At 36.4% G+C, this 27,431-nt stretch overlaps 1 protein-coding gene and 1 long non-coding RNA gene across 8 annotated transcripts in view; both read left to right on the top strand.

The window, feature by feature from the left end:
• Positions 1-21,021, top strand: part of CEP126 (centrosomal protein 126) — a 62,934-nt gene extending 41,913 nt beyond the window's left edge. For 3 of the 7 annotated variants that reach the window (XM_032488252.1, XM_014560465.2, XM_032488258.1), the window contains 4 exons: positions 3,278-5,432; positions 6,032-6,241; positions 13,514-13,578; positions 19,797-21,021. In XM_032488252.1, the coding sequence (XP_032344143.1) occupies positions 3,278-5,432; positions 6,032-6,241; positions 13,514-13,578; positions 19,797-19,859 (2,493 nt within the window). In that variant the 3' untranslated portion in view covers positions 19,860-21,021. Of the gene's footprint in view, positions 1-3,277; positions 5,433-6,031; positions 6,242-13,513; positions 13,579-13,615; positions 13,636-15,273; positions 15,351-19,796 lie in introns of all 7 variants that reach the window. The other 4 variants (XM_032488253.1, XM_032488254.1, XM_032488257.1 and 1 more) reach the window with 4 other exon arrangements.
• A 545-nt stretch (positions 21,022-21,566) lies between these two features.
• LOC116666300 lies at positions 21,567-27,094 on the top strand. Its single transcript, XR_004323063.1, has 3 exons — positions 21,567-21,781; positions 24,615-24,720; positions 26,729-27,094. It is a non-coding gene; the product is annotated as an uncharacterized LOC116666300 (long non-coding RNA).
• The last annotated feature ends 337 nt before the right edge of the window (positions 27,095-27,431 follow it).

The following is a 27,431-nucleotide window of genomic DNA, read 5'->3' as shown; positions in this document are numbered from 1 at the left end:
TCACTGTTAGAGATTGGGTTATAAAAAGCAACCTTAATATTATAATAAATATGGACATTAGGTTCTTAATGAAAATATGGCACAATTAGCTAGAAAAGGTGTTTCTATTCTATCTCCACTAGGGCATTTACTTTATTTCCCACAAATGAGTATGGATTTCCTACTAAATTTCCTGAAATGTTCATGCACATTCTTTTTTTATGAGTAACTACACACATTTATGAGATTCTTAGTAGCTGGTATCAAGATTAAATTCATAACCATGGCCTAATTTATCCGGTATCTAACCAATTGTGGCAAGGCTGGAGAAGTGAAGCAGGATACTTCTGGCTATGATGAAGTCCTTTCCTGTCAGAAACAAGAATAATTCTGAATAAAATACATGAAACAATTGTTTTTAGACATTAGAGAACAGGCAGTATAAGATATGATCTTGAAAAAAAGGAAAACAAATGAAGTAAGCCCTGTGATCACATAGGCCTTTACCTGGACATAGTCTCTGGACAAGCCTAAAAGAATCCACAGGTAACCCAACTAGCTGTCCAAAAAGCCCATGACGCTCTCTTAAAGAAGACTGCAGTCTAAACATATGACGTGGTGCCCACAATGTCCAACACTCAATTAATCAGACTTACTAGACATGTGGGAAAAAAGCCGTATGGCCCATAACCAGGAGAAAAATTAGTCAGTATAATCAGGCACATAAATGACAGATATCAGAAAATATCAGAAAAGAATGCAAAATAACTTACAAATCTTTTCAAAGAATTAAAGAAAAATGAACATAATGAAAAATGACATTTTTATGAGAACAAAATAGAACTTCTCAATGAAAAATGCATTATCTGAGATTAAAATTACACTGGATGGACTTTACAGACAAAAAGATCGGTGGACAGAAATCGTCTAAACTGAAGCATTGGGAGAAAAAAAGATGGAAAAAATACAGATAGCAGAGTGTTAGTGACCTGTGAGACAGTATCTAAATCTAGCAATTAATTAAAATCTCACAAAGGGAGGGAGAATATTTAAAGAAGCAGTAGCTGAAGGTATTTCAAATGTGATGGAACTATAAGTCCACAAACCCAGGAAGCTCAACTCCAAGAAGGATAAGTGTGCACCCATGTGCCTGTGCACACACACCTCACAAAAGCACATCAAAATTAAATTAAGCTAGAGGAAAAAAATATATATACATACACACACATATATATAATGCAGGTGGAACAAAGATAAGGTGCACCACACTAACTTCAAGCCAGAAGACAGAGAAATAATACTTTTAAAGCTCTGAGAAAGGAAAAATCTACCAACCTAGAATTCTATACTCAGTGAAAATGTCCTTCTAAAGTGAAGGCAAAATAGGCATTTTCAAACAACAACTGAACACCACGGTACTACGCCAGTATTTGCACTGTAAGAAATGCTCCCGGAAGTTTTTCAGGCAGAATAAAAATGATAACAGATGAAAATTCAGATCTACGGTGACAGAAAACAGATTAGTGGTTGTTAGTCGTAGGTAGGTATTGACTACAAAGAGGCATGAGGGCACTTTCAACAGATGGAGAGTTTAGTATGATGGTTATGGGTGAATAAATTTGTCAAAACCTATTGAACTACACTTTTAAAGTGAGTGCATTTTATTGTAGATAAGTATATCAATAAAGGTGATTTAAAAAGCTAAAACACAAAGCATAAGTCTAGGACAGTTTCTATCAGTAACTTACAAGCAAATCTTAAAGCTGATCATAATGTTTTATTTTTTAATGGTAAGAAAAATTCTGAGGGAAAAAAGTATAGTTTAGTGAAATCGAAAGTTGCCTGAACTTCCTTTGATGTGCTTTGGGAAATGAGGCCACCACAGGCTTCTGCAAAGGGAAATCTTAGAGCCATGGATACCGCAGTTATATCCAGAAGGACCTTCTAACCCAGATTTCTATATCTCATTAGGTGCAATCTCAAACAAAGCCCGCCAGGCCTAGTTTCCTTATCATTACCAATTAAAATAACTCAGTTCCAACAACAGGCATTGAAGGAGCCTAATCAGGTTGAGCGACCTTCTCTTTAAAAAGACACCACAGTGCTGAAGGATATGACAAGCAGGGCTAAATGCTAGCAACATCAAACTCTGAATCATTTTCTAAACTTATTTCACAATAATAGTATATCAATAAGTAATATACAAACTAAAATAATTTTATCATGTAACTGATTTCCTTGGTTTCTGTTTATTTTCTGGGCTAGAAAAATAAAATTTTGTTTAATACTAGAATATTTAAATTTTCTAAAATTTCTCTAAAATTTTAAGGGACACTAAATTTCCTTCTTTGAGTCTGTAACTTTTTGACTAGATTTGCAATTCAAAGTCTTTGAATTTATTTCTACATATGTGATACTGATTAATGCATTCTCATTTGTTATATGTGTGAGAAATTAGAAATACTTTTAAACATTGACTATACTTTGAAGTAATCATGAAATCTTATTTAAGATTGATAATTTCCATGAAATTTCATTGAAATAGTGATGAGAATGTGTATGGAATTCATGGAAATCATCACTGTGCTAACTCTCCAGAAATGAGTCATTAAAATCAGTAGTTCTCAATCCTAAATCCACATTAGAATTACCTGGGGAATTTAAAAATAATAATAATACCACTAGTGCATGGATTCCATCTAAATACTCAGTCAGCAGGAACCAGATATAGATATTTTTACAAAGCTCCTTATTTGATTCTAACATGCAGCCAGAGTTGAGAACTCTATTATGTAGACCACAAGATTAACTTTTATAAAAAGATGTAGCCTTACCAATAGAAAATGCATATTAGAGTCATCGAGCTTTTAGGAGCTTCATTCAAAGTCCAGTGAAAATTTCAGGAAAAAATACATATATAAATAACTATTTTTCAGAAGTTTACATGCTGTTATGAAAGTTTCAGAAAAACTCCATCCTTTGAATGGAATAGCAATAGCAAAATTGTTTTCTAAGCTATAACTGTGGCTAGAATAATTGGATAGTTAATTTAAGGTGAAGAAATTAAGGCAAACAAACTTTATTGCTGAGTCTCTGTTGGCTCCCTATTTTTCACTCTGAGGGTTGCTCCAAGGATAGAGATTATTTACGTACCTAGACTGTTTATAGTCATATTATTCTATTTTATATGCCAAGTAGAGTTGGGCTCAGCAACACTTATGTGTAGAATCATTGATTTTGGCACTTAAAAATTTCTCAGCTATTGAACAATGTTCTTTTTTTTTTTTTTTTCTTTCAGAAATTTTGTGATGAAGTTAATCAGATAACAAATTCTGAAACCCTCTCAAGTATAGACAGTCTTGAGGCTGGGGAACATGAAGAAATATATTTAACTCTTAATGAGGAGACTTCCACATCAATCCAGCAGCAGAATTCTGTTTCTCTCAAATTAGCAAATCTGCAATCAGCTAATCTAAGCTGCTTTGATGAAGATAAACTGTCATTCTGTAAAACTCAACATATAAATAATTGGCTTATAAATGTAGATGATCCACATACTCAGACTGTCACGCCTTTCTCAGATATTTTAAGTGAACCTAATGCTCTACCTTCATGTGAATGTTTAAATAGCAAAGGACAAAATCCATCTCTTCTGAGTAGAACTGTGGAAAGAACCACAAATACTGCTAATAATTCAGTAGCCTTTGTACATAGTCCACCCGCATTTGCACAAGATAAAAAAAGCAAAAAGACCCCTGAAACTAGTACTGTGAGGATAACTGACTCCTCTTCTGGAGCATTCAAAAGGGAGAGACCACTGGTTACTGAGAGCCCAGCATTTAAATTCAGCAAATCCTGGACCACTCCAGATTCTCTAACCCAGGAAATGGCTGCAATTTCAGATGAAGAGAAATATTCTGAATTAACTCAAGAAACTAGAACTACTTCAGCTCCCACTTCATTTGTACCTGTGGCAACACCTTTAGTTTTGCCATCTAGCACACAATCAGCCAGGCCTTTACCAAAGAACAGTACACATATAAAAGAAGTCGACCCGGTGCAGTGTTCTGATAAGTTAGGAGAATTGAAAGACATTAAAGATGAAAAGGTAAAATATGTTCATTGTAATAAGGAAGAGTTGCCTTTATTTTCAGATGATTTTCAAGCCACCTGCATACCTCACAACTCTGATTCGAAAGATGCAAAACAGAAAATAGCTGAAACATCAACATCACCGTCTCATGTAATTTCTGATTGTGACTCAGTCGGTCAGCACAAGAAAATGAAATATAATATTCATGAGAGAAATGGCGTGAGGTTTCTCAAAAGTATTTTAAAGAAAGAATCTAAATACGAACATGATTATTTTAAGGCACTAATTACAAACCAAGGCTTCAAGTTAGGAAATCAAAAAGCAGCAGGTATCAGAGATAGTATTGAATTAACAAAAGAAAGAGGGAAAAGTGTAGAAATACCAAAGACTATGAAAAAACTGAGGTGGTTCGATGAAACTGGAGATATGGGGAAAAATGCTGAAGATAAACATTCTTTGCAGAATAGAGTAGGAATATTGCAACAGTGGTCTCAACCATTCCACATTCAAACTAAAAGCGGTACTGCTAGCAACATGGCGAGTGTTCCTGCTTGCGCTGTAAATTCTGCTGATAGAGAAATGCCCAAGGATGATGTTCTCTCTGAAAATGTCACTGCTTTAGGAAGATCTCGAATAGACCATGTGCCTTTGAACTGTTTTATACCTTCAGATTATAAAATTGCTAAGCAAGCCTGGCCAGCCTCAAAGAAAGAGGAGAGTAAATCCCCTGTACATAGTGGTGACGTTAAAAGTCAGAAAGCGAATCCACAAAGAGGCGGAGCCAAAGTAATTAGAAGAACAAGATCTGCTAAAGTCCAATCAGGCTTTACATATACGAACAGAAAAGGCACTGTTGTTCGACCACAGTCTGCGAGGAAAGCCAACACATTTTTACAAGCTCAGGATAAATTAATTGTGCCTCATCCTCCTCCTAAATCTCCATTAAATGTTAAGAGTTGTAAAAATACACACGTATCTCAGTATCAATCAGTAAGGCCTGAAAATTCTCAAACCATTAGTACATACAACTGTTTTAATTCAAAACATGTGCTTTCAACAGAACACAAGTTGAATCAGTGGAATCAAGAAAGTAGTCTTCCACTGTCACACGTCTGTTCTGACTTAGTCACTGTGACGCCATCTCTACCACATTGTTCTTCTGAGTGCCAAACTTCAGCAAAAACAAATCATTCAAATGGCACTCAAACGGTTGCCCAGCAAGATGCGACGTTATATTGCTCCCAAAGATGTCCGACATATGAAGAAAGCCATCCCTCTGTGACTCTTAGAACTACTAAAGAAGACTCTGTTCCCTTGTGGAAAAGACATCATAATATTCTGGGTCAAAATAAGGTTGCTGGTAAGAATAAATTGACATTTTTTATGGGTAAAACGTACAACTTTTTAAATTTATGTGAAGTTTTTCTTATTGCGGTATAGCAGTGTGTGCCTTGTAGGTATTAGTATTAAATAATAACAGCTTTATAGAAATAATTTCTCTCCCTTAATATTGTACCTTTGTCTGTCTAGTAGCTGATGCTTTTAAGGGAATGCCCCAACCTTTGCTCAACTACAATTTCCATAGTTTCCTTTTCTCTTACTCTTTTATTTATAGCTCATCTTCGTGGCTATTGTAAGGACAATCTTCTCTTTGTACTGTCAATGAATAACAAAAACAACACATAAAGTAATCTGAACAATGTATTTTTTTCTTCAGTTCAGGTAACACTCTAGCAATTTTTATTATATGACTGTCATCATTTTGAATATTTTTTTTAAATTAGAGATGGAAAAATGCTAAGTATAGAAGATATTGATAAATAAAATTTACAGTGACAGAAGATTACTGGGTTTCTGTTTGTGAAATGAATACATAAACATATGTCAATTAAGTTTGTGTAAGGGCTGATCCCGAAGACAAAAAGGGATCAGAGAATAGTTAATGTAAGGTTTCTGTAGTTTCAGGCAGTACTTCTGAATTTTTGATGGCTGAAAACCTAGTGGAAGCTTCAGTGCCTGAGGATGAAATTCTAACTGTCCTGAACAGCAGGCAACTACAGAAACCAAACCTGGCTTTCAGTCAGATCCAGCGATTTGACATCTGTGCACTATCTGCTGAAGAACAGAAGATCCTGCAGTCCCTTAATCGTCTCAATGAAAGGTTGTACTGTGAGTATGGAAGAACACCTTCTAGAGAAACGTTACATTTTGTACTTAGACAATTTGAATTTAAAATTTAATTTTAAAATTGAAAATAAAAATCCAAAGTGTATCCAAATTCTCACCTACTTGAATCAAGTTTGTAACAATTAAACATTTATTTTAATATACATGCTATTGCAAGTATACTGTACTCATGTCGTTTATGATGATGCCATTTTCGTTGGCAGGCTTAACTGTCTTTGGGGAACGTATGAATACACTTCCATTTCAGCATTGTAGCAGCCTAGGTATCTGTACTAATCATCCATCAAAGATAACCATAAATCCTGGATTAAGTACTTTTAAAATCTTAAATACAGCAATGAGCTGGTAAGAATATAAAGAACTTAAGACCAGGAACTAAATATACGTAAGAGCCTAGAATGATAAGCAGAGTGTTTCTGCTAGCTTTTGTCTTGAGGACATTTAACCACAGAGTGAAACTGAGCTTTGCTTTTTGTGGCTTCACAGAAAAGTGGGAACAGAAGACAAAATTCAGGGCCTACTTAAGATGAGTGATCTTGGAGAAGGTCCTCCCACCCTAAAGTTGGGCCTCCCAAAAAGCCACGTCCTACACAGACAGAGAGAAACGCAGAGAGACAGACAGAGAGGTGGAAAAAAGCTTGCATATCTTAAACTTCAGTATTAAGCAGATGAGATAAGACATGCAAACTTTTTTCACCTCTCTGTCTCTGTGTATATGTCTGTGTAGGATGTAACTCTTTAATAAGAGATTTTGTCAACAGCAGTCTCTTACTAAAGGGAATTCTAAAGAATGTACTTCAATAAACCAAAAGTAATTTCAGATGGACAGTCTGATAGGGTAATTTTGAGCATACATTGTATAAAACAATAAAGGTAATTTTTAAAAAGTAGTATATGTTTCAAAGTGAAAAATTATAATTTAAATACCTTCCAAAATAATACATAAATTGGGAGAACATAAATGAAGATAAAGTGTACTAGGATTCCTGTATTGTTAACAAATTGGATAAAGTTATACATTAACTTTAGATATTGATAAATGAAGGATGTCTGTAGTAATTATAATTACTAGGGTCACAACTAAAGGGTTAAAAATAGAGTATTCAGATTCCAAATTCCCAGAGAAAGAAAGTGACATGCAAAAGGAAAAATCAAATTAATGCAAAATAACACAACAAAGAACATAAATAGAAACATAGAAGTGATAGGACAAAAGGACAAATAGAAACACTATGAGACGGTACATACAAATGTATTTACAATAAAAGTAAATAGATTAAATTCTACATTTAAAAAACAGAAGTTGTTAGATGAAACTTTATAATAAACCTATATTCTGTTTATAAACAATATATTTCAAACATAAGGATATAGAAAAGTAAAAAAAGATGGAAGATATGTACCAAGCAAATCCTAACCAGAGGAAAACTGGTTTGATTATTATCAGACAAAATTTACTATCAAGCAGAAAACATTACTAGAGATTAAAAAGATCACTTCATGATGATCAAAGTTTTAATTCAGGAGAAATATGTAAAACATTTTCATTTTATATGCATTTTAAAACATAGCCTCAAAGTATATAAGTATTTTCTAGGCATAGTAAGAGATTTTTTTACATTGTCAGTAATTGATAGAACAAATGGACCAAAAAAAAAAACCCAAATAGATGTATAAGAATCAAACACAATTAACAAACTTGATCAAGGGAACATATTCTTTGTAGGCACACATAGAACAGTTATTAAACCATATAAACCAATGTATGGACCATATATTATACCACAAAACAATCCTTAACACATTTCAAAGGGTTGTAGTCATGCTTGTCCTCTAACCACAATGCAATATAACTAACATGAGTAACAAAAAGATAACTATTAAGAAACACATTTCTACATAAACCAATTTTTTGGAAAATTAACCATAATGGAAATTACAAAATATTCAGACATGAACAATAATAAAAGTATTTTATGTATATATGTGTTTATCAAGGTCTCTCAATCTTGACACCACAGGCATTTTGGGCCACATAATTCTTTGTTGTTGGGGGGCTGTCCTGTGCCTTGTAAGATGTTTAGTAGCATCTCTGAGCTCTACTCACTAGATGCCATAGTACCTCCCAGTAATTACAAGTGTCTCCAGACATTGCCAAATGTCCCCCAGGTGGCAAAAAAATCACCTGTGGTTGAGAACCATTGAATATATATATATATATATATATATATATATATATATATATATAATATGGCATATAATATATGTCATATAGTGTATTCATATATAATGCATATATATAAATAGATGTATATTTACTGTGTGTATATTCTATGTCTGCCTAAAATGAAGAAAGCTAAAATGTATCAATCCCACCCTAAGAATAAGAAAAAGCAGATAAACAACAAAAGTATAGATTTTCCTGAATCCATTTGAGAGCTGAAGTCACAGCACAGCCAAGTAGCCTGACATCCAAAGGAAAGACAGGAACTTCCAAAGAGAGACATGACTTGACCATTGGCTCACCTGTGGCAAGATATGGGAGAAAGAAATGCCAGGTTCCATTCAGGCTGATATTAGGAATTATGCTTGGATTTTTAGCAAATTGCTAAAGGATAAAGAGTTCATGCCACTCACAGATGCTTCTTTATGAACCTACCCTGTGTGTTCGTGAATAAAAAGAGGGGGCAGAACTAGAGGCCAAAGAGTCCTTCCTCTGGGTGCAGGCCTGGGAGAGGGCAGCAGCCATGGCTGTAGGAAAGGTATGAAGCCCCATGCAAAACCTTCTCTACTACAGAATAAAGGCCTTTAGGTGCTGGGACAGAGGCAGCAAACTTTGCTGATTGTGTTGCACAAAACCTGCCAAAGATACAAGACAAAGTTGACTGTCATGGGAAGAAGGAGCAGGATGACTAAGAAGGCATAGAGGACATGCCTAAGACAGAGCCTGGACCAGGACGACAGAAAAGCACCCCTACTTCCCCACCATGAGGCAGCAAGTACCAAGTAACAAGCAATAGAAATCAGTTGGAGAAAGGCAAGGACATAGAGAGAATCTTGTTGTATTGTGCAGGCACACAGGAAGGCCAAAAGCTGAAAGAAGAGCAGGAAAATTGAGGAAAAAAATCTCCATGACCCCCGCAGAAGCACAAAATAACACTAGAGGATTTTGAAATCATTGATGTACTGAAGGTAACCGTGGCAACAGTAAAGCCCAGCTCAATTCCTGGCTAAACTAACTGCACACACACACACACACACACACACACACACACACACACACACAAAATAATAAAATTTTTAAAAATGAAAAATAAGGAAAAACTCACTGTCAAGGGACAAAGCAATCAGCAGATTGAGACACAGAGATGACCCACATGTTGGAAATACTAGACAGATTATTTTTTTGAAGTTTTTTAAATTTTACTTTTTTATTAAAGCATAGTTGGTTTCCAATACTGTGTTAGTTTCAGGTATATAGCAAAGTGATTCAGTTTTATATGTATGTGTGTATATATATATATTCTTTTTCAGATTCTTTTCCTCACAGGTTATTGCAAGATATTGAATATAGTTCCCTGAGCTATATATAGTAGGTCCTTCTTGTTTATCTATTTTACATATGATAATGTGTATCTGTTAATCCCAAACTTCTAATTTATCCCTCCCCTGCCCTTTCCCCTTTGGTAACCATAAGTTTGTTTCCTATGTCTGTGAATTTTTTTTCTGTTTTTTAAATAAGTTTATTTATATCATTTTTTTCAGATTCCGCATATAAGTGATATCCCATGATGTTTGTCTTTCTCTGTCTAACTTACTTCACTTACTATGATAATCTCTAGGTCTATCCATGTTGCTGCAGATAACATTATTTTATCCTTTTTTATGGCTGAGTAATATTCTATTATATATACACACACACCACAACTTCTTTACCCAGTTTTCTGTCGATGGACACTTAGGTTGCTTTTATGTCTTGGCTATTGTAAATAGTGCTGATATGAACATTGGGGTGCATGTATCTTTTTGAATTCGAGTTTTTTTTTTCTTTTCTGGATATATATATGCCCAGGAATGGGATTGCTGGATCACATGGTAAGTCTATTTTTAGTTTTTTAAGGAACCTCTATACTGTTCTCCGTAGTGGCTGCACCAGTTTACACTCCCACCAGCAGTGTAGGAGGGTTCCCTTTTCTCCACACCTCCTCAGCATTTATTGTTTGTAGGTTTTTTGATGATGGCCATTCTGATCAGTGTGAGGTGATAACTCACTGTAGTTTTGATTTGCATTTCTCTAATAATTTGCCATGTTGAGCATCTTTTCACGTGCCTGTTGGCTACCTGTATGTCTTCGTTGGAGAAATAGCTATTAAAATAAGCCCATTTTTTGATTGGGTTATGTGTTTTTTTGATGTTGAGCTGTATGAGCTATATGTATATTTTCGAAATTAAGCCCTTTGTCGGTTGCGTTGCTTGCAAACATTTTCTCGCATTCTGTAGATTGTCTTTGTTTTGTTTATGGTTTCCTTTGCTGTGCAAAAGCTTTTAAGTTTAATTAGATCCCATTTGTTTACTTTTGCTTTTATTTCCATTACTCTAGGAGACAGAGCCAAAAAGATATTGCTGCAATTTATGTCAGAGTGCTCTGCCTGTGTTTTCCTCAGGGGTTTTACAGTATCTGATCTTACATTAGGTCTTTAATCCATTTTGAGTTTGTTTTTGCATGTGGTGTTAGAGAATGTTCTAATTTCATTCTTTTTACATGTAGCTGTCCAGTTTTCCTGGCACCACTTATTGAAGAGACTTAGGTAGTTTTAAATAACTGCGACTATGTTAAATATGTTAAAGGTTATAGTGGAAAAGGTGGACAACATGGGAAAGAGAGTATTTGCATGAACAGATAAAGCATTTCAGCAAAGAGATGGAAACCATAAGAAAGAGTCAAATAGAAACGTGAGAAGTAAAAACACTGTAACAGAAATGAAAAATGTTTTCAATGAGCTTGTCAGTAGACTCAGCAGAGCTGAGGAAATCGAGGAATTTGAAGATAAGTAGGAGAAAACTTCCAAGCTGAAGCAGCAAGAGAGAAAACAACAAGACTGGGGGAAATACCAGCACAGAGGATCTAAGAGCTGTGGGACAATATAAACCAGTCTAACAAGCATGTGACTGGAATCCCAGTGTGAGAAGCTGCAGCCTTTTTCGCTGGGAGAAGGAGCTACTAACTAGATTTAGGTTCAGCCCCTCTCACATGGGGGAGAACCTGTTCTTGGGCCCCAGCTGGCACTGAAGAACTTCTGGGGTCGTTTTGAGATGGCTGCCTCTCACTTCATCGTGGAATAATTGCATACCAAATAGAAAGAAATTAAACTGAACTCCTACCAAACACATACATAAAAAATCACTTCCAAGGTGATTAAAAAGTAAATGTGAAAAAAATGTGAAGCTGTGAAGCTTTTAGGAGATAATATAAGAAAATATTTTCTAACCTCAGGGTAAAGAAGGATTTCTTAAGCAGAGCACATGGAACATAATCCTTGGAAGAGAAAATTAATAAATTTGACTATATTAAAATTACAAACTCTTCTTCACATAAAAACATCGCTGAGGATGAAAAGACCACAAAATGAGAGAAAATATTTATAATACATAGAATAGATGATTCTTGTTCAAAATATATAAATCAATAAGAAAAAAGGCAACTTAGAAAAACAGGGCAGGGGAGACGTGTACAGGAACTTCACAACAAAGGAAATGCAAATAACAATAAACATTGATAGATACTCAGCATGATTAGTAACACGAAATGAAACAATGAAATACAGTCACACACTCACGACAAACACGTAAGTTTAAGAGCCTGGCAATGCTAAGTGTTGGCAAAGACGCGCAGCAATTAAAGCTGCCAAATAATGCGAGTGGGAGTGTAAACTGTGGCAACCTTGTAGGAAATGTTTTGCCACCACCTAATAAATAAAGTAAGCATGGACATACATGATAACCCAGCAGTTTTTCCTCTAGCTGCATACCCTGGAGAAAACCCTGCACATGTGTATCAGGGGACACGTATAAATCTATAGAGACCATCTTTGTTATAAAAGCCAAAACTTGAAAACATCTAAATGTGGTATATCCATGTGCTGGAATACAATTCAGCCAGGAAAATGAGCAAACTACAGCTACACATATCATCATGGGTGAATCCAAATAGTATATAATTTTGAGCAAAATAAGGCAAATCACCAGAGAATAAAAACAGTACAGTGCCATTTATGTAAACTACACAGCTAATGTGTGTGTGTAACCACTTAGAATGCACAGGGCAGCGTCGAGGTAGGAGCTCCAGGGTACCTCGAAAGTGGTGGTCATGTTCACATTTCTTAATCTCGGTGGTTACATGGCGTTAGCTGTGTAGCTGTGTGGTTACACAGACATTAGCTTCATTTTTACTAATTAAAATGTGCACAAATGTTTTGTATACTCTATGTTAATTCAAAAATTAAGATTTTAAAATAATATATTAATAAAAGGCAGGGTGCTATAACCACAAAAGCAATACAGAACCAAAGTTATAAGTCTTAAGATGTAAAATCATGCAGATAAAGAGTAAAAACTTCAAGTCAGTTTTTTTGAAGGGTTCGTTTTTCCATTAGATGCTACCACATATCTTAAATGCTTCATGTAAAAAAAGAAAGTTATTTTTCATCAGTTTTTTGGAGGGTTCTTTTTTTCCATTTGATAATTCCACATATCTTAAATCCTTCATGTAAAAATTATGTCTAAATTTTTTTCTTTTGCCCAGATCCTTGCTAGGATATGAACAGAAGCCAAAATATTGAAAAGGCAAGAGTTGACCAGATCACTAAATTTTTTTGTGTCTCACTGGTTACATAAAATTTCCTCCTCTTTCCTGAGATGCTTGAGAATGAAATTCATTTTTTGGTTTAAAAAAAAAGAAAGAAAAATTCAAAAGAAAAGATAACCCAGCATTTAAATAAAGAGATTGTTACAGAATAGTCAAAGTACCAGGAATGCCTTTTAGCAGTATAAGTTTTATGTAATTTTTTAACCAAATTAACTTTGTTTCCTCACCTAATGTAAGTATAAAGACTTTCCGGGGACAATAAGAAAAAAGTCCCTTACTCAGTTTTGAACATTTGACACAACAGAATTTAATACTTGATTCTTCAGTCACTCTTCTCCTTCAGTATACATGACTAAGTTATTTTTTGTATCATGGTATAATTATTTCAGATGTACAAGAAACCATTTGCAAAAATCCATCCATCAAAAGTACTTTACAAATAATACCACTCTTGGTAAGTATATTCAGAACCTTTTTTTTCTTTGTTTTAGGAAACTTCATGATTTTATAGGTAAGAATCCTGAATTGATACTAATTTTTCTTGAGATTGGCTTTTAGGAAGTTTTCCTCCCCAATAAACTTTCAATTGTAAGATGTTTTATTAGACTCAAGCAAATATCCTCTCATTTTAAAAAGATCATAAAGATTTTTGCATCCAGAGTATTTCATCAGTCATGGGGCTAGAAACAGGCATCACTGCACTGCTTTTCAAGTAAGTTTAGATACGTGGCCTAATTAGAGGATGGTTGAGAAGTTTACACTGACAACGATCCCATCCTTGCTCATATCCCTTCCATATCTTCAGAATTCAAAACTAGACGTTACTGGTTTGAATTTTTTTTTTTTTATGTTTTGCCTTGACACTGGATTCTGGTAAAGATATTCATATAAATGAAGAACAGTCATTGTATTCAGGAATGTTCAGTCCATCAAGGAGAAAGACATAAATGGACAGTGTAAACAAATAACTGCAATATAAGATGAGACAAGACTGCATGGGACACAGTCTTAGGAAATCACATCTGGCCTGAGGTGATTAGGAGACGTTCAGGTCTATGAAAAGGGCATCCTCAAGTTAAGAAGCTGCCTGGGGAGGGAGGGCATGGCTCAGGGTAGAGTGTGTTCTTAGCATGCACGAGATTCTGGGTTCAAACCCTTGTACCTCCATTTAAATAAGTAAGTAGATAGATAGATAGATAGATAGATAGATAGATAGATAGATAGATAGATAGATGAACTCAATTACCCAGTACCTCCATTTAAATAAATAAATAAACCCAATTACTTCCCCCAAAACAAAAAACAAAAATTTTAAGATGTCACCTGTATTCTCACAATCCTCAACTTGAGTGTTCAACAAAGAAATGTTATCTAGAACGAACTGGATACTTGCTCAGTTGTTTTTGGTCATGCGCCCTCAGTTCTGAACTCACGACGAAAGTAAGATTATGCAAGTACACTTCATTTTTTATTATTTGCTTTACATAAATAAAGTTATGCACGTCTTACCCATGTTTCAGAGTTTTGCTAGGCTCTGGGTGCAGTACTGAATACTAATGAGTAAGAAAGAGGCTGACCTTGCCCTTATGAAGTTTATCGTTTATCTCTGGGCACATGGTTCTTAGAAGTGACCTTTTTGGTGTGGCATCTTTAATGCTATGATTTTTAGACAGAACTCTTGGCAGTAGTCACTTTGATACCTGAGATACTTTTTCATGGTTACTTTTTACATGCTAGTTCGGTTTTTTGCTCAATTTTCCATCTCCACCAATTCAGCAATTTAAGTAATTTTTACGGACTTAATTTTTCTGGGTCTGAACTTTGTGACAAATTTTTGTCATTTATGACATTTATGATTCTTACTTCAGGCAAGTGAGATGAGACCTAGATAACAGATCACTCCTCTATACACCAAGTCAGCTTGAAAACCATTCACTAACCACAGACGACAAACGGAGCATGAATGGTAAATGCTGCTCAGCAGGGAGGGGAAGTTACCTACCCAGCACATCACTCTGCTGTGCACCCTGGTGCACTGTGTTACGTTGCTACAGTGTCTAACCAGTAGCCTGAAGTGTTAATGGTGTGGACTAGGGACTGTAGGCTTGCAACCATTTTTATCATATATCTTTTTCATTCTTTTTGACAGTTGGCAACAATTAGCTTTCTTCAGTCTCTTTATCTTCAGACATGTTACTCTTCCTTATTTTAACATCACTAACACAGGTCAGAAATCTTCCATTTATTTTCTGGGGAAGTGGTTTAAATTCACAAAATTATTAACTGCCTGTTTGAACAGCTGGCATCAGAATTACTCTGTCCCCCTCCTCCATCAAAATTGCTGAATTTGCCATATTCCACATGGGGATTTGAACATTTTCTTCTTGTTTGCCCTTTTTTTCTGCTGTTTTTATTTTCTGTTATTTTACTTTCGCTTGAATTCACCAGTTGTTGACATCTTGCCATGCTTGGTTTATCTGATGGATGGATGGGTGGATGGATGATGAGTTTATAGAAGAACGGAATAGAATACATTGACTAGGACAGGACAGGACCTGAGATTCACTCTCACACAAACATACACTTTAACCAACTGTTTAAAGTGAGTTACAGACATGATGAAACTTCCCCTCTAAACACCTCAGCATACATCTTGTCCTAAGAACGTTCTCCTCCATAACCACAATGCCATTGTTGTACCCAAGAAATTTAATATTGATATGATGTTATCTGATACGCACTCCATACTCAGGGTTCTCTAGGTGTCTGAAAAAAAAGTGTCTTCCGTGGCTATTCTATTTCTCTGATCCAGGATCCAGCCCAGGATTATATATTGCAGTTTGGTTGTTATGTCTTTAACCTAGAAAAGTCTGCTCTTTTTCAATCTTTCATACACATTGACACTTTTGGAGAGTCCAGACCAGTCATCTTGCTGAATATCCCATAATCTGCAATTATCTGATTATTTTCCCCTGATTAGATTCAGGGTAACATTTATGGTGGTTGCGGAATTTCAAAGTTTTTATTTTTGTAGCCTGTTTGTTTCCCTGGGCTTACTTCTACTTGTGTCTTGTCTTCAAGTCTTCTATTTAATTGCTTGTCATTTATTTTGAGTCCAGAAAACAAATGTCCAGGCTTTTAGAGTTATGTTAAAGCAAAAGTAAATAGGTGCTTAGTACCATGCCTGGGGATGAAGTGCATGGGGCTTTAGATATATTTCGGTCTTCTAAAAGCTTTCAAAGTCTGTTCCTGGATCTTTGTTGCATTTCAAATAAGGAAACATATTTAAAGACAGATTCTAGAAAAGTAATATATAACCATATTCATACACTTTCTGTATGTATGACACAAGAGACCATTAAAACTGTATTGTATTTACCAGGACTAGTTGTGGTATAGCCTAGTTCTAGTCAATAGAGATTTTTCTAAAAATGATTTCATCTCTCCAGACAATGGAAGAAATATCTATTCAGGAGTATTGGTTGTTTGGGAAATGTCGTAGGTAAACTTTTTATCAATGTTTTTATTTTACGTTTCAGTCCCAATGTTTTCATACCCATATAAATTTATAAGAATTTCATTTTAAATTATGTTATACAATTTACAATTATAATGTAGTTAATTCAGAAACTGAATTTCTTAGCTTAGCAATATTAATTATACAATATCTACCAGGCACCCGAATTCTGAAACCTCAAATGCTATTAGTTTAAGATTTGAGAATTCATATTTAATTCCCAGAAATTACATACCTCTCTGGAAAATTCACAGCCTGAGTGAAGTTTATTTATATATTGATCCACCACCTCCCAGCCCCGCACATATGTGGTTTTGTTGTTGTTTGAGTATTAACCCAGTTCTATTGCTTTGGGTTTTTTTTTTTACCCCCCACAGTGCTTGATGGTGTTAATTTGAGTTTCTCATCTCAGTCAGACAAGTAAACTGACATATTCGTTCTTGCTAAGGTGTTTAGCATGAATTTTAAGACATTTTATCATTTTTAAAAATCAGTTTAAAAGATCTAAAACCATTCAAATCACTTGAAACCAATATCTGGAAAGAATAATAATGAATTTCTAATAATGGGATTTCAGACACTTTGACACTTGAGTGAGAGGAATAATTTTGAGCAGGAGCGCCTTCTCAGTACCTTTCACAGCACAGGCAGTCAGCCGCTGTCACTTAGAGCAAGTGCTGATCTGAGATGTCAGAGGAGAAGTATTCAACCCACTCCCTTCATTAAACACTCAAAATCATTTTAATAATAATACTACGTACCCCCGTAGAGCACCTGTGAGGATTCTGTGAGATAATTACCCAACTAAAGTACTTAGAACAAAGCCTGTAACATAGTATATGCTAAATACATGTTAAGTTACATTATTATTATTATTGCCACCATTATGATCCTCTTACTAATTAAACTGTCTCAGAAAATGTAACATTCCAGAAATTACTTAAATGAAACTTACATGCAAAGTATGACTTCCCTTCTAAAACACAGGAATTATTCTACACAACAATTGGTAGTCTCACCTGCCTTTCCACTTGCACTATCCATCTTCCATTCCAGCCAAACATGTTTAATGTATTAGGCTGGAATCAAGTTTGCAACACTCTGTTCTGCCTCCGTGCGTTCACATGCTTTGCTTATGTCCATGCCCGGTTCCAAACGGCACTATATTTTTGGTCTACTCTTAAAATCCAACCCATCTAACTTGGTATTAGTTCACCCATGAAGCCACCCACGACCAGTCCAACATGAGATGCTCTGACCCTCCTCTGAATTGATCGCTGTAGTGCCTCTGGTTTTACACATGTACTCCATGTGCACTTCTGTTAGTTCTACAGGAATAGTCTTCTTGGAACTATATTCTGAGAGGCTGTTTTTCACTTGTCTGACTACTTCATGGAAGCTAGCACATACTAAATTCTTGAAAGTATTTGTTGAGTTTTTGTGATTTTTTTATACATGATCTTTGAATATATAAATTATCTGCCATTTTCAGACTGCAATAAAATGCAATGTTTTATTTGAATCCGAAACTTTTAAAAAAATATCCTGAAGATTTTATATGCCATAAAAATATCACTATTTCTAGAGTTCTTCCAAAGCCCTTTACTAAGTGTTACTATTTAATCAGTTAGTACTCTGTGGCAACCAAACGTTGTTGGTGTATAATTTGAAGGAAGCCCACACTTACTGGGTTCCTACCATTGAAAAGTACCGTGCCAAATGGTCTCACAACATACTCTCTTGTTTAATCTTCTAAGTCGGGGACATAAGGTAATTTTCTCAAGTCTCAGAACTGTCCAGTGGTGAGCCAGGGTTTACACTCTCCTGTCTTCACCCCAAAATCTGTTCTACCTTTTATAGTTCTTATTTCAATTAATGACACAGAGAGAAATATGTATCTCATCCTAGGCTTCTCTTTCTCCCATACCCCGTGTCAATAAATCCTGCCATTAATAAAGTGCATCTCAAGTCCACTCACTCCTCTCCATGCCTACTGACAGAATCAGGTTGAAGACGACACCATGTCTCATCTGGACCTTTTCCACAGCCTCCCTGTTTGCTCTCTCCACAGCATCTTTCCCACCATCACCACCAGAGTCATCTTTCTAAAACACAAATATGAACAAATCACTCTCTTAAAACCCAACCTTAGTAGCTACCCATCAACTAAAAGATAAAATTAAAACTCCAGAGAATTCAAGACCTTTTCACCCTTATCTCCAGTTGCTTCCCAGCTCATAATTCACACACTGCTGAGTAACACGCGGGCCTCTCTGGAACAGCTTGCGTGCTTCCTGGGCCCACGCTGCTCCCACTGCCTCACAGCCGTGCTCTCTCAACGCCTCTCCTACTGTTCTTAAGACTTGACTTCAGTGTCATCCCCTCTAGAAAGACTTCTCCAGCCCAAGCTTTGTTCTATCCAAAATTTAGAATTCCTTCCTTTGGGCAACCATAGCAGCATGATTTTCCTTTTTGTAAAAGTTACCATATTTGTCTCTTTTTATACATTGACTAGATACTGCCTGAGTTCTTACCATGTGCCAGGCACTCTGCTAGGGCTGGAACTAGAAAGAGGAAAACACTTTCCTCAGGTTGCTTGCATTTTAATAGAGACAAAATGCAAACAAGACAGGATGCTGGGGTTACTGCAGGGCATTCTCAACACACCTGCCGTGATTTTTCAGTGTAAAAACTAGGAAATATTACAAGCAGAATTCTCAGTTTGGAATATTTTGTTCCCTCTTTAAAGCAAAACAAATTTAATGCTTTTTTAACATTTACCTTTCCAAGCAACATCTTTAGCCCGACATGTTAAAGCACTCCTCGGGTAGCACTGTGGGCTCCAAATGCCTCCTATGAAAAATAACATGTTTAAATCTTGACCTTTTACATAGCAGATTTTGATTTTAAAAAGGCAACTCTATACACATCTTACCAATAGCAAAGAGCAACAATTATGAATTATAATTAGTATCATGCCTTACATAAAGCTGGTATTCATTATGTTGAGATTGATGTATATGTAGAATCTGAGAAAATGAATTATGAGTTTAGTCTTATTAAAATCTGCAATTGCTAAGGAGATCCACCTTACAGATTTCATGTTAAAGTCTATGAATACTACAGTAAAAGAATATTCTGAAATTCTGTTACAGAACAGCCAGCCAAGGACCAGTCTATCTCCTGATGTCGGATCCAGATCACAGCGAAAATACTAAAGACGTGTAACAGTTGCTGTTACATGGAAGAATTATTTTTGAGAATGTCCTGTAAATATATTATATATTTCTGCATTTGTTAATTATTAAAACACTATAACCATAAAATAGAAATAAATCATAACATGGGCAATGGAGATAAATTGACCAGTTTACATTTATGCTACCAATTACACTTTATTATATATTTTATTGATAAGTACATTTTTAACAAATGGAAATACTTCACTGTTTTTCATGAGAATGCTACTGGAAATAAATTCATTATATTTAAAAATAAAACAAGATATTTTGTTATTCATATTATGTATTAGCTAGTTGTGAAGCTTGTTTTTCTGAAGTTCCTAATAAATTCTACTAAATTTTTGTACAGTGGTGTAGAAACTTTATGACTGATAATATCCCTCATAAATAGTAATGCTTCTTGTTTAAGACTCTGAAGGATCCCTGCACTTTGGGGATGTTACCAAGGGGTCTTGTTCTCAATTCTGCATGTTCAGAAATCAGCGTTACCACTTTATCCGGGGGTGGCTGGCCTCAAAGAACTGACTTCATTACCAGCGCTCACAAGGTAAATGGTAAATACAAAAAATAAACCGCAATCCCAGCTGGTTTTCTTGAATTGCCTGATTAGTTATGTTCCTTTCCCAATAAGAATGTCTACTGGGAAAAAAAAGATCGATATTTGAAGGTTGTTTTTTCAAATAGAGAAACAAAACCAAAAGTTGAATGATCATTAAAAAACAACTTGTCACAGAATTCTGGTAGTTTTATATATCCTTTCATTTTCCATCAACTATTTCTCTTTATGCTCGAGATCACCACCCCTCACTTGGACTATTTCAGGATGGATTTCTTACCTCTGGTACCAATAAGACTGCTAGAATAGTAGCATTTCTAAAGTGTGGGTCAAATGGCCAGAGTGAAAGTCGTATCAACCCCATCTTAAAAGTTTTGAGAGCTTCCCTTCCAGCTACTAAAGAAAATTTACACCCCTTAGCATGAAGCACGAGCCTCTTCATATTCTGAGGCCCCCTGCTTACCCACATCATCTCTGCCACCTCTCTCACCACACTGTGTAGCCCCCCGTACCCACCCTGCTATTTCACGCCCCTCTGCCTGCTCGTACACTATCCCCTTAGCCTGGAACGCCTCCTCTTTCACCCCACTAACATCTGCTTGATGAACTTTAACTCACTCTTTTAAACTCTGCTTAGATTGAATTTTCTCCCATTTCTCCTAATAATCCTCTCTAATACTTCCTCTGTATAAATTATGACCTGCATACTCTAAACCGTAATTATTTGTGTGTATATATGTCTCTTCTTCTAGATCAGGAGCTCCTAGAAGGTAGAGATTGTCATTCGTTTCTGTGCCCTTAGGAATTAAAACAGGAGACATGATTGCAGATCAAAATAGCAAAGCAAGAAAACAATATTCAGCTGTTCAGTGTATCAAGCCCCGACTTTGTGCTAGGTACTGCTCTGTGTGTTAGGCACACAATCGAAGACATTATGGAACTTAAATTTCAGTGAGGATTACAGATTTTTAAAACATAAGAATATAACATCAGATAGCTATAAGGTGTGCTGAGTGAAAACCAGAGCGTGGTGAAGGGACAGAGAGTGACAGGGGGACTATTACAGTTAGAGAGGTGGAGTGGGTCTCTAAGAAGGTGACAACTGAGCAAACGTCTAAGTGAAGTGAGAGAACAAACCTCGGTGGCAGTGGGAGAAGGGAATTCTACACAGAGGGAACTAGTGCAGAGGACCTTGGACGGGAGCCTTCTTACCATGGTTACGGAGCAGAAATGCTAGCACGACTGGTGAGCAGTGAGCAAGGCAAGGCTTCAGGGAAGGGGGGTAACAGGCGCCACGAGCAGGATCATGTACAAGGGACTCTGGATGCCAGTCTAGAGTTATGTGAGTGACTCCTTTGTGGGGATTAGAGTAAGAAGGGACGTGATCCTTTTAAAAGATCACCCTGGTGTCTGGAGAATATATTTAGGGGAGAGAAGGAGGCGGTAGGTGTTTAAGGAGGGGGACCGATTAAAGAAAAAAATAAGTATTTCAAAATATGTTCTTTATCTGACCACTTATTACTGCCGCCATTGTTAACCTCATCCAAGCCATAAACTTCTCTCACTTAGCTTATTGCAAAAGTTCTTTATTTTTTAAAAACTTACGATGGATTGGGTGTGAAGTATGGGAAAAAAAGGAGGAATCAAGAATGATCATAATGGTTTTTGGCCTGAGTAGCTCTGAATGACGGAACCATTTACTGAGGTGGAGAACACAGGGGGAGAAGCAGGTTTGGTTTGAAAATCAGTCTTTAGGCTTAAAATGCCTGTTATCTCTCCAAATGGTTTATACTGAATGAGCAGTTAAATACACAAGTTAAAAACCTAGAATTTAGGGATTGTCAGTATCTAGGTGATATTTACAGCCGTGAAATTGGATGAAATCACCTGGAGAGAGAATGTAGGTAGAGAAGAGGTCTGAGGAGCCGAGCCAAGGAATTGTCTCAAGATAAAGGATGGATCAACCATGTCAAAGCTGATAAAAAGTTTAGGTTAGATTAAGACTGCAAAACTCCCACTGGATTTGGCTACCTGGAGGTCACTGGTGGCTTCGACAAAAGTGGTTCAGCAGAGTATTGGGACAAAAACCTAACTGGAATGAGTTAAATCAAGAGGAAATTTAAAAAGATAATAATTGAATACTATTAGCAGTTTTATGATAAAGTTAAAAGTTAGATACAATAGAAGTGGTAAGCAGAATCATGGACCCCAAGATGTCCACATCTTCCTCCTCAGGACTTGGAAGACATTATCTTACGGGGCAAAAGGAACTTTGCAGATACAACTAAGTTAAGGATCTTGAGATGGAATGTTATCTGGAATTATCTTGATGGATTCAGTGCAATCAAAGGGTCCATATAAGTAAAAGAAGAAGGCGGGGGAGTCACAGTCAAAGTCAGAGGGAGATTTGAATATTATGCTAAACTGCTAGTTTTGAAGGTGGAGGAGAGGACCATCAGCCAAGGATCACAGGTGGGAAAAAGTGGGAAAAGGCAAGGAAAGAAATTCTCCCCTAGAGCTTATTGAAGTAACAAGGTCCTATCAACACCTTGATCTTCGCCCACAGAAACCCATTTCAGATTTCTGATCTTTATAAGGTAATAAATTTGTATTATTTTAAGCCACTAAGTTTGTGGTAATTTGTTATAGCAGCAAGAGGAAACTAATACACCATTTTTGTATAACATAGACATGAATTATGAGGATACAAAAGTGAACATCTTTGGTGAACCATTATTCTGTTACCATAATCCAGAGAAGTCAAACCCACCCAAGGTCATATTAAATACTTACTAATAACTAATTAGAAAATTAGTGGGAAAAAATTGAATGATTGAAAGAGGAAGCATTTTGTACTTATTTGGTGTGTAGAAGAGTAGGATTTAGGAAGGCAACAGGAAATTTAGAGCTCATATTTAAAAAAAATAGAAAGTTGCATGCCACTACCAGTAAATATTTTGGACAGTTTTTTAAGCCATCAAGACACAAGTTTGTGCATTAGGATATCATTTATAAAATGACATTGTGCCCAGTCTAGTCTCAAGCACTGGGACACAGGGCTCCAAGGAGCAGGACAGACCCAAGGTTCCTCAGGGTCCTCCCAGGGTGCTCACACCATCTCCTTTGACCTCAGGTCTGTGGAGCGGCCGTAGGAGCCAGGGCTGTCCCAGCCCCTGCCCTCCCACTTCACGTTGCAAACCATAAAGTTCGTTTGTACTGCAAAATAAAATGAAGTGAAAATTCAGCATTAGAAAATTGTTACAAGCAAGATCCACCAGTGAATGCTAAAATCAGCTGCAAAGTTTCAGGAGAAACAGGATATTTACATAGTCTCCAAGCACCTCACTCAAAGTACTTAATTACAAAGGGGAAAATGTGATCTTTACTGTAGTAAAGAGACCTGGGGCCGGTATCACCTGAACCAACCGTTCAAGGTTAAAATTACCAGTGAGGGAACATACCGATGCCGTGTTGTACCCATTAATATAATGCACTGGGAAGGGCACGTCTCTTCTGTGGTATCCTTCCCAAAAATCCATGCACACAATCAGGAGAGAAATATCACACAAACCTGGACAACTGAGAACAGTCCGCAAAATGCTTTACAACGGTACTTTCTAGAAGAAGTGTCAAGATCATGAAAGGAAAAGAAAAGAAAAACAGATGAACTGACACAGATAGGGAGAGACCAACACGCAGAGCAAAATGGAACATGATATCTTGGGTTGGACCCTGAAACAGAGTAAGAACATTAGTGGAAAGAAAACTGGTGAAATCCTAATAAAATCTGCCGTCAATAGTGTTGTACAAATGTTTGTTTCTAAGTGTTGATAACTCTGCCATGGTTACTCAGGATGTTAACGTTAGGGAAAGCTGAGTCATGGGTATGTATATGGGAACTCTGTTCTGTAAGTCTAAAATTATTTCAAAATAAAAAGTTAACATTTTTTAAACTCTTAAATAAATGTTTAAAATATTTTGTTGTATCATACATCCCAATTTTTGGTTCAGAACCAATGTCAATATGATTGTATAAAACATTAAACATATATTCAATAGTTTGTTTTAAAATGTCTTAAGCATATACGTACATATGCCATTTTTATATAGATTATATAGAGTAACGTTCCTACATTACTAAAAGGAATTACTAATGCAGACTATCTGTTCGAAAGCCATATTCCAAGGCCAACATCAGTGATGCTGACGAAGAGAAATCTCACTCTTGCCTCAAGGAGCTTCATAACAAGGCCAGATTCCTCACTGCACCTGCAAGCAAAGGTGAGAACGCTGGTCGGGAAACACTGTGAGAGACTTTTTGAGGCTCACGGATGCCCGTCCCCCCACCCCCAGCCACCCCGGGCTGCAGCATCCCACCGTGGGGGCTTCCCCTTCCCCAAGGTTCTCATGGTCACGAGCCTTCATTTGCTTATGGCATATGTCTTACCAAATTGACAAAAATAATCGTTCTTACTGCCGTAGTGGGGGAGAAAATCCATTAAGTACTGGTTATTTGAAAGAAAAAGTCTGCATGTCAAGAAAAAAATGATGTGCTCTTGCAGTAAAGATCTTTATCTTATAATAATAGCTAACATTTTTTGAGGTGGGGAGGGTAGAGCTCAGTGGTGGAGCGCATGCTTAGCATGCACAAGGTCCTGGGTTCGATCCCCCGTACCTCCTGTAAAAATAAATAAATAAATAAATCCTCCCTCCAAAAAAATACAAACGACATTTTTAAAAACACATTTTTTGAAAGCTTGCACTATGTTAAATCTTATGCAAAGCTCTTTATATGCAGCACCTCCTCAAATCCTCCCAACAACCCAGCAAGGTAAGTATTGTTGTGTCCATACTTCAGATGAGAGAACTGAGGTGAAGTGAGGTTGAGTAACGTGCCCCAGGTCACCAAGCTAGAAAAAGACATATCCAGGAATCAAACCAAAGTCGATTTGATTTTAGAGATCACTTAACCCTTCATATGAACAGCCAGGTCTCTTTTCAGAGCAGCGTTTTCTAAATGTTTGAGAGTCTGGGCAGATCTATAAGATTTAAAGCATGCTACAAGTATTGTTTTTTAATCTTTTTGCAAATATAACTAAGGTGAACATATAACAAAAACTTTTATAAACAAATCCATACACTTGGATGGAGAATTGTTTAATTTTCCATGTGAAGTACCTGGGGCAAGTTGAAACATGACTTTGATTCCTTTAGCTTTTGTAGACCTCGATGGGATGACCCAGGAACCCTGTCTTCTTAATGCCAAAGCTGTCAGGGTTGTCAACTGCTATCCAAACGGCAAACAAAACCACTTTGCCTACATGGCTAACGTAAGAAAAGGACAGAAGAACAAAGATTGTTTAGTCTCAGAATACCATCCCCTGAGGCATCACGGGGAAAATATTAGGGAAGCCTAAATTATCCTCCAAAATTCTTTTCCCTTTCCTTTTCTTGTTTGGCAGAGCCTAACTCCCCCTCAGCACCAGCAAGTCAATACCACCTGTCTTTGGTTTGCTATGGATATTGGTTAGTTGCTTTTTAGCGGCATGTACAGGAGAGGGTAGGAAGGATTAATGGAGATTGTGTAGGAAGTTATCTCATTACAGCATCTGTTCATAGCACTTTTATCTGCCCACTTATTAAATATGCATTTTAAGCACTGTCTACGTGAAAGGCACTACCACAGCTCTTAAGCAAAAATGAACAAGACATCCTTTGCCATTCCGGTAGCTCCGTTTCCTAGGGAAAAGAGACACAGGTAATCAACTGTAAGGGGACTAAACTTGCTTCCAAAGGAGTGGACTGGAGAAAGCACACGCATTTAACTTTGTCTGACAAAGTCACAATATTGGTGCTTGAGATGTAGGTGAGAGTTCACCAGGCAGAGAAGCACAACCAATATTCCAGGAAGAGCAAGGCAATTACAAGCAGCTCAGCACGACTGCAGCTCAGGTTGCAAGGCGGGGAGTGGCGGGGTATGGGGCTGGAAAGGCAGGCGCAAGCCAAGCCGACGTGGGTAACTAGGTGCCTTGTGTTATCACCACTGTCTTCTTACTAAATTATGGGACAAGTTTATTCATCGGTATATCCCTAACTCAGTGTATACTACGTGGTAGTCCTTCACATGGAGTTAAATTAACAGTCCAACAGTGTTTTTACGTGTAACTTTGTGTCTATGTACAACCAGGTCAATTTGTTTTAAGCAGAATTGTCTGAGATTTTTTTTTTTTTAAACTAATGTCTTATACTGCCCTCTAGTGGTTATAAAACAATGGACGTTCCATTACAGGGAATGCCAGGAGCTTTCATTCTTTACAAAACGGATGGATGCTGGTTGTTTGCACGTCTTGGCTATTGTAAATGATGCTCCAGTGAACATGGAGGTGTGGGATCTGTTTGAGACAGTGATTTCACTTCCTTCCTATGAAGACTCAGAAGGAGAATTGCTGGATTATGTGGTAGTTTTATTTTTTATTCTTTGAGGAATTTGAAAGTTGCTTGCAAGTTAACTAAACTTAGTGTGGTAATCATTTTGCAATATATACATTACTTTGTACACCTAAAACTAATACAATGTTATATTTCAATTATATCTCAATTAAAAAAACAAAACAATGCTGGTTACAACCAATAAGGTATCTTCACCCACTAATATCTTGCCGACCAGTTTGAAAATTAGCGGTCTCTAACAATATTTGTTTTATTTTAATATATTGTTTTATATATTTACATATATATACATATATATCACATAGACTATGGTTCATGATATAATTCATTCTGAAAGTAGATATGATTTAACTTCTCAAAGAGTAAGTCGGTTAAGTTTAATAATACAAATAATGTAAATAAAATTTCCCATATACTAATAGTTAAACCCAGTAAATGTATTTCATTTTTTAATTTGTATACATTTTACATGCATTATCTCAAACAAGTCCCTACTACAAACCTCTTTACTTTTAATCTTCAGAGTTAAAGACTGAATTTCA

The sequence above is a fragment of the Camelus ferus genome, chromosome 10, assembly GCF_009834535.1.
Source record: "Camelus ferus isolate YT-003-E chromosome 10, BCGSAC_Cfer_1.0, whole genome shotgun sequence".
Taxonomy (NCBI): domain Eukaryota; kingdom Metazoa; phylum Chordata; class Mammalia; order Artiodactyla; family Camelidae; genus Camelus; species Camelus ferus.
Note: the sequence above shows the minus strand (reverse complement) of the source record. Positions and strands in the feature narration are given on the sequence as shown.